This window comes from Macaca fascicularis, chromosome 16 (genome assembly GCF_037993035.2).
Source record: "Macaca fascicularis isolate 582-1 chromosome 16, T2T-MFA8v1.1".
In the NCBI taxonomy this organism is placed as follows: domain Eukaryota; kingdom Metazoa; phylum Chordata; class Mammalia; order Primates; family Cercopithecidae; genus Macaca; species Macaca fascicularis.
This window is the reverse complement of record NC_088390.1, coordinates 60,311,508-60,331,642: the sequence shown is the minus strand read 5'-3', so window position 1 is coordinate 60,331,642 and position 20,135 is coordinate 60,311,508. Positions and strand designations below refer to the sequence as shown.

Sequence of the window (20,135 nt, the reverse complement as noted above, 5' to 3'; positions counted from 1 at the left end):
TAACTATATTTAGCAAATTTTATATTGGTTTTGTAGAGGAAAGATATTTTTAAAAGAGAAAGCAGCATCAAAGTAGAAATGGAATGAGAAACTTGTTTTGGAATTCTATCTTTGATATTTAAGGTGAAACTTTCAATAATTGTCGTCAATGTAGATACAGTAGGGATAGTAATAATACATATTACTGGGATTATTTATATTTCAAGATACTAGTAGCTACCAATTAAAAGCCACAGTAAACATAATTCTATGAAAAGATTAAAATCTTAAACAGAGGACTAAACAGCTTATGATAATCAGTCCTGAGAACAGTTATTAAATGAAAATGATTCACTAAACATGCTGTGTCTCTGTTGGTCATGATCTGAAGGAAATTAAGCTTAATTCTTCATCCTCAAAAGGCTTACAGTCCCAGAAATTAGACCTAGAAGGTAGTTATTCATTAACTCTACTAATAAGTATTTCTTTTTTTTTTTCTGAGATGAAGTCTCGCTCTGTCGCCCAGGCTGGACTACAGTGGTGCAACCTTGGCTCACTGTAACCTCCGCCTCCTGAGTTAAAGCGATTCTCCTGCCTCAGCCTCCCAAGTAGCTGGGTCTACAGGCACATGCCACCACGTCCGGCTAATTTTTTGTACTTTTAGTAGAGACGAGGTTTCATTGTGTTAGCCAGGATGGTCTCGATCTCCTGACCTCATGATCTGCCCGCCTCGGCCTCCCAAAGTGTTGGGATTACAGGCATGAGCCACTGTGCCCGGCCTCTACTAATAAGTATTCCTATAGATTGATTTGGAAACCTTTACTGTGAGAGATGAAATGTACTAACCTCTTCCCCCACCATTACTTTATACCAACAGAACTACATTTGCTTTAGATAAATTATCTTTTAATTTTTGTTTCCTTTGAGTACTTATGTTATAAAGATTAAGAATTTGACCACTTGGTATCTAGAAAAGTGACATGTAATTAATATTTTTTGTCAGAATCTATCTTATCCTCAAGATGCATTGGCGAAAACATAATATATATGTGCAAGGCTACTACATTACTTGTAATAGGAAAAGATAGGAAACTACCCAATGTCTATCAGTAGAGTACTGGTTGAATAAAAGTAATGAGGAAAATCTCTATATAATACTCTGGAGTGATCTTGAGGACATGTTGTTAAATGAAGAAAAGGAAACTGCAGAGGAGTTTGTATAATACACCTTTTGTAGGGCCAGAAGACTTAATACATATATATATATATCCATATTTATTTATTTTCAAAAAGAATGGAAATGCCAATCAAAAATAAAGTAAGTAAAAATAGTTGTTTATATGGGGAAGTGAGAAAACACAAGGGACAGGGATAAAAGGGAGAACTCTGAATTATGTTTTATCGTTTAATAGCCATGTAAATATTTTATATCATTCAAACAAAAAATTAAGTCAAAAAGAAATGAAAGCAATCCCTACAAATTAAAAACACATGAACCGGCCTAGTGCAAGTGACTTAGGCCTAAAATCTCCGCACCTTGGGAGGCTGAGGTGGGTGGATAACTTGAGGTCAGGGGTTCAAGCCAGCCTGGCCAACACGGTGAAACCCCATCTCTACTAAAAATGCAAAAATTAACCAGGCATGGTGGCACATCCCAGCTACTTGGGAGGCTGAGGCGCAATAATTGCTTGAACCCAGGAGGTAGAGGTTGCAGTGAGCTGAGATCACACTACTGTATTCCATCCTGGGCGAAAGCGCAAGACTCTGGCTCAAAGAAAAAACCCCTTGAACCCAAGTTGGAGTTATAATCACACAGAAATTACTTCTGCTGACTTTTTTAAATGTGAAAATTTGAAACATATACAGAAGTAGACAAAAAAGTGTATTGAGCCCATCACTCAGCTTTAACTGTTAACAGTTTACGGCCAGTCTTGTTTCATGAATAACTCCACCCACTTATCCTCTCTCATTTTATCTTATTTTGAAGAAAAGTCCTAGACATCATATTATTTAATCTGTACTTCAGTATGTACTCTTTAACAATAAAAGTCTCTCATGTAAGTGCATTAACTTTTATTGTTTGTTTATTTTGAGATGATGTCTTGCTCTGTTGCCCAGGCTGGAGTGCGGTGGCACGATCCCAGCCCAGCTTCCTGAGTACCTGGAATTACAGGGGGGTGCCACCATGCCTGACCAATTTTTGTATGTTTAGTAGAGACAGGTTTTCACCATATTGGCCAGGCTGGTCAGGAACTCCTGACCTCAGGTGATCTGCCTGCCTCGGCCTCCCAGAGTATTGAGATTACAGGTGTGAGCCACCACGCCTGGCCGTAAGTGCGTTAACTTTATCACTGCTCTAAAAACAGTATCTTAAAATCATCAGATAACCAGTTGTCAGTATTCACATTTCCACGTTTTAGTGAATTTAAAAATACACTATTTTAAACACAGTATTAGCCTTGAAATTACACAAATTTTTTAAATCAAAGAAGCAGCAGGGGACTGTGGCTCACTCCTGTAATCCCAGAACTTTGAGAGGCCGAGGTGGGTGAATTGCTTTAGCCCAACCTCAGCAACATGGCGAAACCCCACCTCTACAAAAAATACAAAAAATTAGCCAGGCATGGTGGTACATGCCTGTAGTCCGAGCTACTTGGTAGCCTGAGGTGGGAGGATTGCTTGGGCTTGGGAGCTTGGGAGCCAGAGGTTGTAGTGAGCTGAGATATGTGTCACTGCACTCCAGCTTGGGCAACAAAGCAAGACCCTATCTCAAAAAATAATGAAGAAGCAGCTAGGTGTGGTGGCTCTCACCTGTAATCCCAGCACATTGGGAGGCTGAGGCAGGAGGACTACTTGAGACCAGGAGTTTGAGCCTAGCCTGGCCAACATAGTGAGACCCTATGTCTTAAAAAAAAAAATCCAAGTAGACTTCTGCTTCTCACAGTGATAATAAATGCCCTCCTGCTGTAAACAACTAGAAAACTAAACAAAACCTAGAAGACCAGTTTAGGATGTTGTACATGTAGCACAAGACTGAGAAACAAATGAAGTGAGCCATATGATTATCCTCACTGTGTGACTGAGGCATTTTTCAGACAATGCCATATGTAGATTTGGCTGAATAGTAAACTCTGCATGCACAGGATGAGACCCCACACAGGTTGGCAAAGAAGATCTAGTGAGGAAAAAAACAATTACTGGGAAACTATAAGCCAAATAATTTCTAGGACTTAATAAGGTTGGATGAAGTTCCACCTACCCAAAATGGAGAAAATTCATTGAACACCTGGGACATTCAATAAAGACTCCAGAAAGATTACACCTTGGTAGTAGGGCTAAACTAGACCTGCTCTATTAAATATTTTTATTTATTTATTTATTTGTTTTATTTTATTTTAAGAATCAGACTGGGCACGATGGCTCATGCCTGTAATTTCAGCACTTTGGGAGGCCGAGGTGGGCAGATCACCTGAGGTCAAGAGTTCGAGACCAGCCTGGCCAACATGGTGAAACCTCATCTCTACTAAAAGTACAAAAATTAGCCAGGCGTGGTAGCATGTGACTGTAATCCCAGCTGCTTGGGAGGCTGAGGCAGAAGAATCGCTCAAACCCAGGAGCTGAGATCATGCCACTGCACTCCAGCCTGAGCGACTGAGCAAGACTCCATCTCAAAAAAAAAAAAAAAAAAGAAATTGATCCAAAACAAACTTAACTGCCTGCCAAAACATGGTTCAACACTCTTTTTTTTTTTTTTTTAAATTCTTTTTTTTGAGATAGAGTCTCGCTCTGTCACCCAGGCTGGAGTGCAGTGGCCGGATCTCGGCTCACAGCAAGCTCCGCCTCCCGGGTTCATGCCATTCTCCTGCCTTAGCCTCCTGAGTAGCTGGGACTACAGACGCCCGCCACCTCGCCCGGCTAGTTTTTTGTATTTTTTAGTAGAGACGGGGTTTCACCGTGTTAGCCAGGATGGTCTCGATCTCCTGACCTTGTGATCCGCCCGTCTCGGCCTCCCAAAGTGCTGGGATTACAGGCTTGAGCCACCGCGCCCGGCCGGCTCAACACTCTTTAAAGGAAGACATCAAAATCCAGACACCCAGCAGTGTGGCATACGGAGTATTTGTCACTCAATCAAAAATTCTAACAAAGCAGTGGGAAAATGTGACCCAAAACCAGAAGAAAAGCCAGTCAATAGAAATAGACCCAGAAGAGGTGGAGGTTGCAGTGAGCCAAAATGGTGCCATTGCACTCCAGCCTGGGCAACAAGCGAAACTCTCTTGAAAAAGAAGAAAGAAAGGAAAGAAATAAACCCAGAAATGACTGAAATAGAACTAAGCAATAAGGAGTTTAAAAATAACAGTTACAAGCCAGGCATGGTGGTATGCACCTGTAATCCCAGCTAGTTGGTAGGCTGAAGCAGGGGGATCATTTGAGACCAGGAGTTAGAGACTGCATTGCACTGTGATCATGCCGGTTAATAGCTACTGCACTCAAGCCTGGGCCACCTATCAAGACCACATTTCAAAAAGTAAGTAAATAAAAAATTTTAAATAACAGGTACAAATATGTGCAAAAATTAAAAAAAAATTAAAAGAATGGGAAAATATATACTATTATAAATACTAATTGGGAAAATTGGAATGGACATTAATATCAGATGGAGTAAATTTAAGGAAAAAGATTAGATGAAAAAAGGTATTAAATAGTACCCCTGGCTTATAAAACAAGTATGCCAAAAAGCAGTAAAGCTATTGAAGACTTCAGCAACACTATCAATGATGAGCTTAATATAATTGACATTTATAGATTGCTACACCAAAAAGCATCAGAATAAACATTCTCTTCAAGTACATTTGGAATATTCAATAGGACAAACCAAATAATGGGCCATAAAACAAAATGTAATACATTTGGAAGGATTAAAATCATATTGGGTATGTTCTGTGGCCTCAACAAAATTAAAGTAGAAATTAATAACAGATACCTGGAAGATTAGAAAATTAAATGACATGCTTCTGAATAACCCATAGTTCAAAGAATTACTTACAAAGAAATTTAGAAAATATGCTCCATTGAGTGATAATGAGAATATGTAACTTTTTAAATTTGTGGAATGCACCTAAGGTATCGCTTAGAGCAAAATGTATAGCATCAAATGCTAATATTAGAAAGGAGAAGTTTGGCCGGGCACGGTGCCTCATGCCTCATGCCTGTAATCCCAGTATTTTGGGAGGCCAACGCAGGCAGATCACTTGAGGTCAGGAGTTTAAGAACAGCCTGGCCAACACAGCAAAAACCCATCTCTACTAAAAATACAAAAAATTAGCCTGGTGTGGTGGTGCCTGTCTGTGGTCCCAGATACTTGGGAGACTGAGGCAGGAGACTTGCTTGAACCCAGTTCAAGAGGTTGCAGTAAGCTGAGATTGTGCCACTGTACTCTAACTTGGGCGACAGAGTGAGACTCCATCTCAAAAAAGAAAGAAAAGTTTTAAAATCAAGGATCTAATCTGCTTAGAGAGCTAGAAAAGAGTCTCTCCTCTCTCCTCCCTCCCTCCCTACCAAAAAGGAAGAAAAAAGTAGAAAAAAGTAAATTAAATCCAAAGGAAGGAAGGAAATAATACTGGAAATCCATGAAATAAAAAATAGGTGGCCCGGCGCGGTGGCTCGTGCCTGTAATCCCATCATTTTGGGAGGCTGAGGCGGGTGGATCACTAGGTCAGGAGATGGAGAGCATCCTGGCTAACATGGTGAAGCCCCGTCTCTACTAAAACAAAAAATTAGCCGGGCGTGGTGGTGGGCGCCTGTGGTCCCAGCTACTCCGGAGGCTGAGGCAGGAGAATGGCGTGAACCCAGGAGGCGGAGCTTGCAATGAGCCGAAATCGGCACTGCACTCCTGCCTCGGCGACAGAGCGAGACTGTGTCTCAAAAAAAAAAAAAAAAAAAGGGAACAGAATGGAGAAAATTTATGAAGTAAAAGTTGATTCTTCAAAATAAAATGAATAAGCTTGATTAATCTTTGTCTAGATTAGTCAAGAAAGAACACAAAGGCTGAGTTCTTTGGCTCATACCTGTAATCCCAACACTTTGGGAAGCTAAAGCAGGAGGGTTGCTTGCACCCAGGAGTTTGAGACCAGCTTGGGCAACATAGTGGGACCCCATCTCTACAAAAAATAAAAGATTAGTTGAGCGTGATGGCGCACACCTGTGTTCCCATCTACTCAGGAGGCTAAGGTGGGAGGATCTCTTGGGTCGAGGAAGTCAAGGGTATGGTGAACTGTGATCATGCCACTGCACTTCAGCCTAGGTGACAGACTGAAGCCCTGTCTCAAAAAAAAGTTTATGGACAAATAAGATAGTGTAACTTCTTCAACCTGATCGAGTATATATGTGAAAAAACCTCTTACAACATCATATTTGATGATGAAAGACTTCCTGAGATGAAAGATTCCCTAACAGCAGGAACAAGGCAAGGATATCAGGTGTTACCACAGCTGTTCAACATTGTACTGGATGTTGTGCCTAATGCAATAGAGGAAGGATTATAAAAGGCATTCACATAATGGTATAATTGGATTCATAGGAAAGTCCATAGAATCTATTACAAAGCTACTAGATCCATTGAATTCTAGCAAAGTAATGAGATACATGACTACTTTGCAAAACTCAATTCTATTTCTGTATACTAGCAATCAGCAGTTGGAAAATGAAGTTTAAGATATATCATTTATAGTAATACCCAAAAATATAAAATATATAAGGATGAACGTAATAAAAATAATGTGTAAGTCATATACGCTGAAAATTATAAAATGATCACTAACAAAAGTTAGAGAAAAGAAAATTTTAAAAAGAAGACTTAAATAAATAAATGGAGAAATAAACATACAAATTTTTTTTTTTTTTTTTTGAGACTGAGTCTCGCTCTGTTGCCCAGGCTGGAGTGCAGTGGCACATTCTCAGCTAACTGCAAACTCTGCCTCCTGGGTTCAAGTAATTCTCGTGCCTCAGCTTCCCAAGTAGTTGGGATTACAGGCGCTTGCCACCACGCCTGGCTAATTTTTGTTTGTATTTTTAGTAGAGGCGGAGTTTCACCATGTTGGCCAGGCTGGTCTTGAACTCCTGTGCTCAACTGATCCGCCTACCTCGGCCTCCCAAAGTGCTGGGATTACAGGCATGAGTCACCACTCCTGGCCCCATACATATACATTTAGAAACTCAATATTGTTTTGGTTTGGGGTTTTTTTGTTTCTTGAGATAGGGTCTTGCTCTGTTATCCAGGCTGGAATGCAGTGGTGGCACAACCACAGCTCACTGCACTCTCCATCTCCTGGGCTCCCACCTCAGCCTCCCAAGTAATTGGGACTACAGGTATGTGCCACCATGCCCGGCTAATTTTTCTATTTTGGGTAGAGAGAAAATTTCACCATGTTACCCAAGGTTGTCTCAAACGCCTGGACTCAAGCAGTCGGCCTGCCTCGGCCTCCCAAAGTGTTGAGATTACGGGCCTGAGCCTGTTAAGATACTTGTTTTCCTTAAATTGTTCTACAGATACAGTGCAGTTCCAATAAAAAATCCCAATAGGTTTTTTTGTTGAAATTGAAAGGCTGGTTCTAAATTCATGTGCAAATTCAGAGGTTCTAGAATAACAAAATCAATTTTGATAGACTGTGAAGTCTGGGGACTTATACTACCTGATTTGAAGGGTTATTATTACAGGAACGGTCATCAGGACAATGTGCTGGTGGTATAAGCATAAACGTATCAGTCAGTGGACTAAAATAAAGTGCCTAGAAAGGAGCCCACACATAGACAAGCTATAAAAGAAAAAAATTATAAATTGTACCTCATTAAAATTAAAAACTTTTATGCTTCTGCCAGGTATGGTGGCTCACGCCTATAATCCCAGCACTTTGGGAGGCTGAGGCAGGCAGATCACCAGGTCAGAAGTTTGAGACCATCCTGACTAACACAGTGAAACCCTGTCTCTACTAAAAATACGAAAAATTAGCCAGGCATGGTGGCACGAGCCTCCCAGCTACTCCAGAGGCTGAGGCAGGAGAATCACTTGAATCTGGGAGGCGGAGGTTGCAGTGAGCCGAGATCGTACCACTGCACTCCAGCCTGGGCGACAGAGCAAGACTCCATCTAAAAAAATAAATAAATAAATACATAAATAAATATGCTTCTGAAGATACTATTAACTTAAAAAAATAAAAAAGGTCACATTGCCTGATTGTCTGAGGAAAAAAACAAAATAAAAATAATAAATTGGAAAAGGCCAGGCACCATGACCTACACCCGTAGTCTCAACTATTTGGGAGGCTGAGGCAGGAGGATCATTTAAGCCCAGAAGATCAAATCTAGCCTGACTGGTGTTTCTGGTGAGACTCCAACTCTAATTTAAAAGATAGAAAAGAAAGAAAATGAAAAGATAGGACACAGACTGGGAGAAAGTATTTGCAGGTCATATATCTAATAACAGTGCTTCTCTCGAGAATATATAGAGAGCTCTTAGAATTAATAATGAGAAGACAATTAAACAAAAAAAAAATGGGCTGAAGTCTTAGATAGACATTTCACCAAAGACATATGAATGACAAGTAAGCATAAGAAAAAGTATTTACACCGGGTGCAGTGGCTAACCATTCGTGCAGTCCTAGCACTTTGGGAGGCCAAGGCGGGCGGATCATTTGAGGTCAGGAGTTTTGAGACCTGCCTGACCAACGTAGTGAAACTCTGTCTCTACTAAAACTACAAAAAAAATTAGCTGAGTGTGGTGGTACACGCCTGTAGTCCCAGCTACTCAGAAGACTGAGGCAGAAGAATCGCTTGAACGTGGGAGGCAGAGGTTGCAGTGAGCTGAGATCACGCCACTGCACTCCAGCCCAGGTGACAGAGTGAGAGTCCATCTCAAAAAAAAAAAAAAAAAAAGCAAAGAAAAAGAAAAGGTTTTCATTACAGAATTGTAAAGTAAAACCACAATGCAATTCCACTCCATACACACTAAGATAACTGTATTCAAAAAGAGAGACAATGCCAAGTATTGGCAAGGATTTGGAAAAACTGGGACCCTCATGAATTTCTGGTGGGAATGTAAAATGGTATGGCCAATTTGGGAAACAGTTTGGCAGTTTTCTTCAAAGTCAAACATAACTTTGCCATAGGATCTAGCAATTACATTCCTAAGACTCTGTTCAAAAGAAATGAAAACAAGCCCGGTGTGGTGGCTCATGCTTGTAATCCCAGCACTCTGGAAGGCCAAGGCAAGAGGTTCACTTGAGGCCAAAAGTTTGAGACCAGCCTGGGCAACATAGTTAGACCCTGTCTCTACAAAAAAAATTTTTAATTAGTGTGATGGCACGTATCTGTAGTCCTTGCTATTCAGGAGGCTGAGGTAGGAGATCGCTTGAGCCCAGGAGTTGGAGGTTACATTGAGTTATGGTAGTGCCACTGAACTCCTACCAGGGTGACAGAGTGAGACCCTGTCTGTAACAAAAAAAGAAAAAAGAAATGAAAACATTGGCCCACACAAAGACCTAGAAGACATATCAGCCAAAGAGAATGTGTGATTCTTGTTTAGATCCTAATTTGAACGAATCAACTTGTCAAAAACATTTATGATATAATTGGAGAAAAGTCAACACATTTCAGCATTAGATGATATTAAGAAATTAAAGTATTTACCTATCAGAAATAGATACCAAGGCCAGGCACAGTGGCTCATGCCTGTAATTCCAGCACTTTGGGAGGCCGAGGCAGATGGATCACAAGGTCAGGAGTTCAAGACCAGCCTGGCCAACATGGCGAAAACCCATCTCTACTAAAAATACAAAAATTAGCTGGGCATGGTGACAGGTACCTGTAATCCCAGCTACTTGGGATGCTGAGGCAGGAGAATTGCTTGAACCCAGGAGGCGGAGGTTGCAGTGAGCCAAGATCGTGCCATTGCACTCCAGCCTGAGCGATAAGAACAAGACTCTGTCTTAAAAAATCTATATAGATAGATACTGAAATATTTACAGGTAAAATGATATGTTTGGAATTGGCTTTAAAATCCTGGAATAAAAAAGGGGGGAAGAAGAGATGGCATAAATTTTTTTTTTTTTTTTTTGAGACGGAGTTTTGCTCTTGTTGCCTAGGCTGGAGTGCAATGGTGCAATCTTGACTCGCTGCAACCTCCGCCTCCTGGGCTCAAGCCATTCTCTTGCCTCAGCCTTCCCAGTAGCTGGGATTACAGGCATGTGCCACCACGCTCAGCTAATTTTGTATTTTTAGTAGAGACGGGGTTTCACAATGTTGGTCAGTCTGGTCTAGAACTCCTGACCTCAGGCAATCCACCCACCTCAGCCTCCCAAGAAATAAAAATATTTAATAGTAGAATACTGATAAATGTTGGGCCAGGCGCAGTGTCTCACACTTGTAATCCCAGCAGTTTGGGAGGCTGAGGCATGTGGATCACTTGAGGCCCAGAGTTGGAGACCAGCCTGGCTAATATGGCAAAACCCCATCTCTACTAAAAATATGAAAAATTAGCTGGGTGTGGTGGTGTGTGTCTGTGGTCCCAGCTACTTGGGAGGCTGAGGCATGAGAATCGCTTGAACCCAGAGGTGGAGGTTGCAGTGGGCCTAGATTGCGCCACTGCTCTCCAGCCTGGGCAACAGAGCAAGATTGTCTCAAAAAGAAAAATAGTATTTATAAATGTTGAAGTTTACTGATGGTACATGTGGGTTCTCTGTATTATTTACTCTTGTTTGTATTTGAAGTTTTTCATGATCTGTTAAAATTTAAAATGAGAACTTGACCGCCAGAGAAAAGTTTTTAATACATAAACTTACTTTTTTCAGCCCAATATCAGTCCATCATCCATCTTTTGTATACCTTGCAAAAATCCATTTCCTACATTACTGTTATGCAAAAGGTTGTCTTGAGTAGGGATTTAAGTGAAAAAACATGCAGAGCTTTTCTTCTTCATGTTTGACTATATGCTAGTAGATAGCCATTAGCTTCTGGTGTTTCTGGATTTGCAAAATGCATATAGATCTCTTAGAAATCACAGAAGTATCATGTTGTCAATTGCTGTTAACATTTTAAAATATGAATCAAACACCATCTTCCCCTCATGCAAATTCTCATATACAGCACAACCTTTTTTCTTTGTGAGTGGTATCTGTCTCTTCCTCAATGTGAAGGGTCTTAGGATATGTAACTGCTTTTTTAGGGGTATGAAAATTTTACAGTTCTTATATATACACATATGTTTAATGAGAACAGTGTCTGATATACCAAGGATGTGTACTTGTCTTGTTTATTCATTATTTTCTCCTTTTTCCATTTTTCAGTACATGTACTAGCCTTAGCAAGTTCTGTTCCAAACTCAGGCACCTTGACTTGGCTTCCTGTACATCAATAACAAACATGTCTCTAAAAGCTCTGAGGTAAATTTCTTATAATAAGCATGTCCAGTAATCAGAAAAAAATACATACTTTAAAAAAATAACTGATATAAAGTTGGAATTGAAGGCAACTCTGTTTTATGGATATATTTTGTAGTTCAGAATAGATATTTTGTTTTACCACTTGCCCTGATTACAGTTATGGGACATACTAAAGTGAAATGACTAGAGGTTACTAGGATTTCTGAACAGGGTAGTACAGTTTATACATAAACAATTAGATTTTTATGAAGTCTTATTTTCAAAAAGAAAATAAGGCCGGGCGCAGAGGCTCATGCCTATAATCCCAGCACTTTGGGAGGCCAAGGTGGGCAGATCACGAGGTCAAGAGATTGAAACCATCCTGGCCAACATGGTGAAACCCCGTCTCTACTAAAAATATAAACATTAGCTGGGTGTGGTGGCATGCACCTGTAGTCCCAGCTACTAGGGAGGCAGAGGTTGCAGTAAGCTTAGATCGCGCCATTGCACTCCAGTCTGGTGACAGAGTGAGACTCCATCTCAAAAAAAACAAAAAAAGAAAGGGCACGTGTTATTATAGCTTAGTGCTTAAAACAGGTATCTGGAGCCAGATTATTAACCAGGTACTTTAAGCAAACATAACCTTTCTGAGCTTTTTCTTCTCACCTCATAACATTTTAAGGTTTAACGAGGTATTAGGCGACACCATATAAAGTTTTGCTAGTATTTGACAGTTTTCATGTTATAAGAATGACAGCTGCATGTGGCTCAACCTGAGGTATATAAAGTGCTTTAAAAAGGGTCCCTGAGGCCCTGGGCATGGTGGCTCACACCTGTAATCCCAGCTGTTTGGGAGCCCAGGGTAGGAGGATCACTTGAGCTCAGGAGTTCTAGACCAGCCTGTGCAACATAGGGAAACCCTGTCTCTACTAAAAAAATAAGAAAATTCGCCAGGCGTGGTGGCATAGCCCTGTAGTCCCAGCTGCTCAGGGGACTGTGACGGGAGGATCGTTTGAGCCCGGCAGGTTGAGACTGCAGTGAGCTATAATTGTGCCACTGCACTCTAGGCTGGGCAACAGAACGAGACCTCATCTCAAGAAAAAAGAAATACAAATTTAGTTGAGTATAAATAATCTAAAATGTGGCTCCTTTTAGACCTTCTTTGTGAATATTGAACACATGTACCTAAGACGGTTTGCTGTGTAGGCTAATAAACTTGATAATATAACAACTTTTATCATTTATAAAATATTTTCACATAAATGATCTTATTTATTTAAAAGCTTTGTGAAGTAGAGTGGATGGGCATTTTACAGCTAAGAAAATCTAGAAAGTTGTTGACTGCCAGGTACTGTAATACAACCATGAGATGTAACTGAGTAAGATATTGCTGCCCTTAAGTTGCTCACAGTCAACTGTTACTGTGGAATAAATGCTATGATAGGAATGAGTACGTCAGTTTTGGGAAAACATAGAGGTATGGAGCTAATCTTAGACTAAGAGAGGTTCAGACAGGCTTCCTAAAGTCACCTTCCTGAAGTTAAACTATTAATATTGGAGAATGAACTTGAACTGGGATATCATGGCTTTATCTTCTGGGTCTTTTCGGCAGGCAGGAATATTTCGAACAATTTATGGAGTGTTTTCTGAAGAATATTATAGAAAACTTGGAATTCATCCATAATCCAAATATGAAGCTAAACTGTTAAGAGTAGATGGAATCAACGATGAAACTAGTAGTTTGAAGGCAGAGATTGGACATAAGATATCCTAAATTCAGCTTACAAAAGCAGTACTCTAGAAACATCTCTTTTTTTTTTTTTTTTTTTTTTTTGAGATGGAGTCTCGCTCTGTTGCCCAGGCTGGAGTGCACTGGCGCGATTTCGGCTCACTGCAAACTCCATGTCCCGGGTTCACGCCATTCTCCTCCTCAGCCTCCCAAGTAGCTGGGACTACAGGCGCCTGCCACCACGCCTGGCTAATTTTTTTTTTTCGTATTTTTAGTAGAGACGGGGTTTCACCATGTTAGCCAGGATGGTCTCGATTTCCTGACCTCGTGATTCGCCCACCTTGGCCTCCCAAAGTGCTGGGATTACAAGCGTGAGCCACTGCGCCTGGCCTAGAAACATCTCAAGGAAATACACAGGGCCTTTGTAATTTTTTAAAATAAAAGTTTAAAAGCCTTCATTACTACTTTGGTACTGTGAGTTGAATATCCCTATTTCAAAAATCCAAAATGCAGCTGGGTGCTACTTGAGGGACTGAGGTGGGAGGATCACTTGAGCCATGGAGGTCACAGATGTAGTGACCCCAGATGGCGCCACTGCACTCCAGCCTGGGTGACAGAGCGAGACCCTGTCTTTAAAAAAAAAAAAAAAAGAAAGAAAATCTGAAGTGCTTCAAAATCCCAAACTTTTTGAGTATCGATGTGACCCTCAAAAGAAATGGTCATTGGGGCACTTCAGGTTTTCAGATATGGGATATTCAACTATGTAAGTATAATGCAAATACTGCAAAATTAGACATCTGAAACACTTCTGGTACCAAGCATTTAAGATAAGGGATACTCAACCGGTAATAGCATTGCTCGATGGAGAATCTAGTTTTGAATCTGAGCTCTTTATTAATTACTCTGTAAGCTAGAATAAATCACTTAATTTCCATTTTCTGTCTAGAGAGCTTTGAGATATGTGATAAGTACAAAAGGAATATAAATCTGAAAAACATTATAATGCTTTGTGTTTGTTGGTTAAGCTGGATTTTAGATGATCCTGCTAATGATATAATCCCATGTGAATACCACATTGATAAATCAGCTTTTTTTCTAAATATACCTTAGGTAAATATATTTTTTCTTGTGGGAAAAAAATGGGAATGTTTCCATTCCTTTACTAAACAGCCAGTAAATTGAGACGTTGGTGTTTTTGGAATTGGATTTAGTGATATGTTTCTCTTATTTTGTTTTATCCTTAGTGAGGGATGTCCACTGTTGGAGCAGTTGAACATTTCCTGGTGTGACCAAGTAACCAAGGATGGCATTCAAGCACTAGTGAGGGGCTGTGGGGGTCTCAAGGCCTTATTCTTAAAAGGCTGCACACAGGTAATACTCTATGTAGGGCTCGTGAAATTCAGAAGAATCATGAACGAATCATGAGTTCTTTATAGGCAGCCCCAAAATGTTTGTCTGGAGGGAAAGGTTAGTTGTGTGTATTATTGACCAAAGACAAATGCTTACCAAAGATTAAAGTGTTTTCCTTAGGACAAAAGAATGAGAAGAATTAACATCCAACCAAAAATAGACTTGAGGAGGAGGGAGATAAGGTGGAAAGATAAGATTATATTAAAGATACACCATGGTCAAGAAGAGTTTCGTGCAGTTTAATTTGTGCTGAGAAGAAAACTTGGCATGTTGTCACTGCCTGATACTTTGAACTAGATAGGCAAAGAAGGCAATTTCCACTTGTTTTTTTAACCACCAGTGTTTCTTAAATATGCCAAGTGTACAGCAGCCTGCATTTTATAATATTGATGCTTGTTTCCTGCCAGTCACATTACAAATCCAACATATTTTGTCATTAAAAATTTTACTATCTCAGTGTTTTATAGTGAAAAAAAGAATTGATTAGTTAGCCTCCGGAAAGAAATGAGTGGATTTAAATTGTGACTGACAAACTAAGGCTAGGCTCTACTTTATTTTCCTAATTAGGATTCCATTAAAAATGCCCTGATTCTTTTATCATGATGAGAGGGGTTCCATTGTTTAAAAGAGAATTTCAGATGTATGACTGCCTTAAAACAACAACTTGAGCTTCTGGTTATTTATGGAATCCTGAAAAATACTGATTGGAATATATCATTATAATCAGTTACTTACCATCTGTTCTCAGCACTGTAAGCATGACACCTATCTTCCAGTGGGAGATGGTCACTGGATTCCTTTCTTGGCTGTTTTTCCTCAAAGTTTGTTTATGAAAAACTTTATAAGGGGTGTGTAGAAGTTTGAAAATTATTTTCGTTTCATGGGCCCTCAGCAAAATGCTGCCAGGTATATTTAATTTATCAGAAGTAAAACCCATAAAAACTAGGCAGTGTTAACTTCATCTTTGTTCTTGATGTAATGATAATGTGAATTTGAAAGTGGTCAAAGCTGATTTTAAATCCTGAGAATCATAGTAATATGAATTATACTGTTATGTGATCATAGCTTATTTTCTGGTTCATTGTTCCTTCAAAACTTGGTTGGCTGTGTTAGAATGTATGAATGAATGTGTACATTCTTAAATCTTTCTCCTTTGAAACAATGTCAGTAATCATTTTTTTCTTACTTTTTAATCTAGCTAGAAGATGAAGCTCTCAAGTACATAGGTGCACATTGCCCTGAACTGGTGACTTTGAACTTGCAGACTTGCTTGGTAAACATCCCTTCTCACAATTCTTCTGTTTTAGTAATTCATTTCATTAAAACTATTTTAAGAGCTTCAGTCATCAAGACCAGTATTGTTTTTCTACCACAACCCTAGTGACAAAGTAAACACACAGATGACTCTTGACATGCTTAACAATACTCATTCCTAGGGGCCTTGACATAGATAAGATAGGAGGTAGCTAGCTTATACAGAATTCCAGATGAGCTAACTGTAGCTCCACCCCTTTCTTACATACTTAAAAAAAACTGTCTACTTTTAAAATGTAAATGATTCACAAATTTAGTATTTAAAATTGCAGTCAAGCTGGGCACGGTGGCTCATACCTGTAATCCTAGCACTTTGGGAGGGTGAAGAAGGCAGATTGCTTGAGTCCGGGAGTTTGAGACCAGCCTAGGCAACATGGCAAAACCCCGTCTCTACAAAAGGTATAAAAATTAGCTGGGTTTGGTGGTGTGTGCCTGTAGTCCCAGCTCCTTGGGAGGCTGAGGTGGGAAGATAATTGAGCTTGGGAGGTTGAGGTGCAATGAGCTGAAATCATGCCACAGCACTCCAGCTCGGGCAACAGAGTGAGACCTTATCTCAAAAAAATAAATAAGGCCGGGCGCGGTGGCTCAAGCCTGTAATCCCAGCACTTTGGGAGGCCCAGACGGGCGGATCACGCGGTCAGGAGATGGAGACCATCCTGGCTAACCCCGTCTTTACTAAAAAAATACAAAAAAGTAGCTTGGCGGGGTGGTGGGCGCCTGTAGTCCCAGCTACTCGGGAGGCTGAGGCAGGAGAATGGCGTGAACCCGGGAGGCGGAGCTTGCAGTGAGCTGAGATCCGGCCACTGCACTCCAGCCTGGGCGACAGCGAGACTCCGTCTCAAAAAATAAATAAATTAATTAATTAATTAATTAAATAAGAAGATGAACAATATATACTTGTCAAATTATTTTCAAGTAGCATCTATATTTTAGTGTTTCGGCTTGTTCAAACTATCAACTTTTTTGTGTCTACCCCAAAACCCCTGAATTTTACTCAGATAATTTGCTGAAACTATTCAGGCACCTAGAATGTTAACAGTACATCTTTATTTTATTTTATTATTTATTTTTTTTTTTTTGAGGCAAAGTCTTACTCTGTCACCCAGGCTCGAGTGCAGTGATGAGATCTGCACTCACTGCAGCCAACCTCTACCTCCTAGGCTCAAGCGATTCTCCTGCCTCAGCCTCCTTCATAGCTGGGATTACAGGCCACACCCAGCTTTTTTTTTTTTTTTTTTTTTGAGACAGAGTCTTACTCTGTCACCCAGGCTAGAGTGCAATGGTGACACTGCACTAAGCTCATTGCAACCTCTGCTAGCTCTGCTCGTTGCAACCTCTGCTGCCTGGGTTCAAGCAATTCTCCTACCTTCGCCTCCTGAGTATCTAGGATTACAAGTGTGTGTCACCACGCCCGGCTAATTTTTTTTTTTTTTTTTTTTTGAGACGGAGTCTCGCACTGTTGCTGGGGCTGGAGTGCAGAGGCGCCATCTTGGCTCACTGCAACTTCCGCCTCCCAGGTTCAAGCGATTCTCCTTGCTCAGCCTCCCAAGTAGCTGGGATTATAAGCGCCCATCACCACGCCCGGCTGATTTTTTTTTGGTTTTTTTGTTTGTTTGTTTTTTGTTTTTGAGATGGAGTCTCGCTCTGTCGCCCAGGCTGGAGTGCAGTGGCGCGATCTCGGCTCACTGCAAGCTCTGCCTCCCGGGTTCACGCCATTCTCCTGCCTCAGCCTCCTGAGTAGCTGGGACTACAGGCGCCCGCCACCGCACCCAGCTAATTTTTTTTTTTTTTTTTTTTTTTTTGTATTTTTAGTAGAGACGGGGTTTCACCATGGTCTCGATCTCCTGACCTTGTGATCCGCCCGCCTCGGCCTCCCAAAGTGCTGGGATTACAGGCGTGAGCCACCGCACCCGGCTTTTTTTGTATTTTTAGTAGAGATGGGGTTTCACTATGTTGGCCAGGCTGGTAATTTTTGTATTTTTAGTAGAGATGGGGTTTTGCCATGTTGACCAGGCTGGTCTTGAACTCCTGACCTCAGGTGATCTGCCTGCTTCAGCCTCCCAGAGTGCTGAGATTACAGGTATAAGCCACGGCCCTGGCCATATTTTTGAGACAGAGTCCTGCTCTGTTACGCAGGCTGGAGATTTTTGCTCACCTTCACCTCCCAGGCTCAAGTGATTGTCCCACCTCAGCCTCCCTAGTAGTTGGAACTACAGACATGCACCACCACACTCAGCTGATTTTTGTATTTTTTTGTAGAAATGAGGTTTCGCCATGTTAGCCAGGTTGGTCTCGAATTCCTGGGCTCAAGTAATCCATCTGGCTTAGCCTCCCAAAGTGCTGGGAATACAGGCGTGAGCCACATGCCTGGCCAACAGTACACCTTTAGCGTTTTTCTCTTGCCTTAAAAATTACAAATATATTTGCCTTGGAGTGAGAGTTGCTCATGACAAAGAAAAAAGTGATGAGTTCCTTTTTTTTTTTTTTTTTTTTTTTTTTTGGTGAAGTCTCACTCTGTCACTTAGGCTGGGATCATAGCTCACAGCAACCTCCAGCTACAGGGCTCAAGCAATCCTCCCACTTCAGCGTTCTGAATAGCTTGGTTTACAGGTGTGTGCCATCACACCTGGCTAAGTTTTTAATTTTTTGTAGAGATAGGGTCTCCCTATGTTGCCAGGCTGGTCTCAAACGTCTGGGCTCAAGCAGTCCGCCTGCCTCAGCCTCGCAAAGTGCTCTTCCTTACAATTCTGATTACTATAGTTGCTAAGAATTTGCCTAATTTCATTTTATTTATTTATTGATTGATTGATTTAGAGACGGAGTCTCGCTCTGTTGCCCAGGCTGGAGTGGAGTTCACTGCAACCTCCAGGAGGTTCAAGCAATTCTCCTGCCCCACCTTCCCAAGTAGCTGGGATTACAGGGCGTGCCTCCATGCCTGTCTAATTTTAGTTGAGATGGAGTTTTGCCATGTTGGCCAGGCTGCTCTAGAACTCCTGACCTCAAGTGATCTGCTGGCTTTGACCTCCCAAAGTGCTGGGATTACAGGTGTGAGCCACTGCACCCAGCCATGATTTCATATTTAAGACTGGAATGTGGCCAGGCACAGTTGCTCACGCCTGTAATCCCAACACTTTGGGAGGCCGAGACGGTGGCTCGTTTGAGGTCAGGAGATCAAGACCAGTCTGGCCAACATGGTGAAACCCCGTCTCCACTAAAAGTACAAAAATTACCCGGGCGTAGTGGTGTGTGCCCGTAATCCCAGCTACTTGGGAGGCTGAGGCAGGAGAATCGCTTGAACCCAGGAGGTGGAGGTTGCAGTGAGCCAAGATCGCACCATTATACTCCAGCCTGGGTGACAGAGTCAGACTCCATCTCAAAAAAAAAAAAAGGACTGAAATGTTTACTCTTGAGAGATCAGCCACAATTATTGTAAACATGAAATCATCTTACAATGCCAAAGAAAAACTATTCCTGGAGAGCTTCGTGTGTGTGTGTGTGTGTACGCACACATGCGTGCATGCGTGCGCCTGTAATCCTAGCACTCTGGGAGGCTGAGGTGGGTGAATCACCTGAGGTCAGCAGTTCGAGACCGACCTGGCCAACTTGGTAAAACCCCATCTCTACTAAAGATACAAAAATCATCCAAGTATGGTGGTGTGCGCCTGTAATCCCAGCTATTCAGGAGTCTGAGGCAGGAGACTCACTTGAACCTGGGAGGTGGAGGTTGCAGTGAGCCAAGATCACGCCACTGCATTCCAGCCTGGGCAGCAGAGCGAGACTCTGTCTCAAAAAAAAAAAAAAAATGCTGGGTGCAGTGGCTCACACCTGTAATCCCAGCACTCTGGGAGGCCAAGGCGGGTGGATCACAAGGTCAGGAGATCGAGACCATCCTGGCTAACATGGTGAAACCCCGTCTCTACTAAAAAATACAAAAAGTTAGCCAGGCGTGGTGGCGGGCGCCTGTAGTCCCAGCTAATCGGGAGGCTGAGGTAGGAGAATGGCATGAACCTGGGAGGCGGAACTTGCAGTGAGCCAAGATCACGCCACTGCACTCCAGCCTGGGCAACAGAGCGAGACTCCATCTCAAACAAAAACAAAAAACAAGTGTGAGTGTGTGTGTATGTATAAGTACACACATACATGTACACATATATTTATGCACTATATACATATACATTACATACACACACATACAGACATAAATATGTACATAACATTTGCAGGTTTAATTTGGTGTTTCTTCATCCTTCCAGCAGGCAGGAATCACAGTGAACTTAAAGAACCAATTCTGG

At 41.4% G+C, this 20,135-nt stretch overlaps 1 protein-coding gene across 19 annotated transcripts in view; it reads left to right on the top strand.

Moving 5' to 3' along the window:
- Positions 1–20,135, top strand: part of FBXL20 (F-box and leucine rich repeat protein 20) — a 172,991-nt gene that overhangs the window by 113,965 nt on the left and 38,891 nt on the right. For 16 of the 19 annotated variants that reach the window (XM_074019489.1, XM_074019488.1, XM_065531467.2 and 13 more), the window contains 3 exons: positions 11,316–11,411; positions 14,364–14,490; positions 15,728–15,802. In XM_074019489.1, the coding sequence (XP_073875590.1) occupies positions 11,392–11,411; positions 14,364–14,490; positions 15,728–15,802 (222 nt within the window). In that variant the 5' untranslated portion in view covers positions 11,316–11,391. The remainder of the gene's footprint in view (positions 1–11,315; positions 11,412–14,363; positions 14,491–15,727; positions 15,803–20,135) is intronic. The other 3 variants (XM_074019482.1, XM_074019484.1, XM_065531468.2) reach the window with 1 other exon arrangement.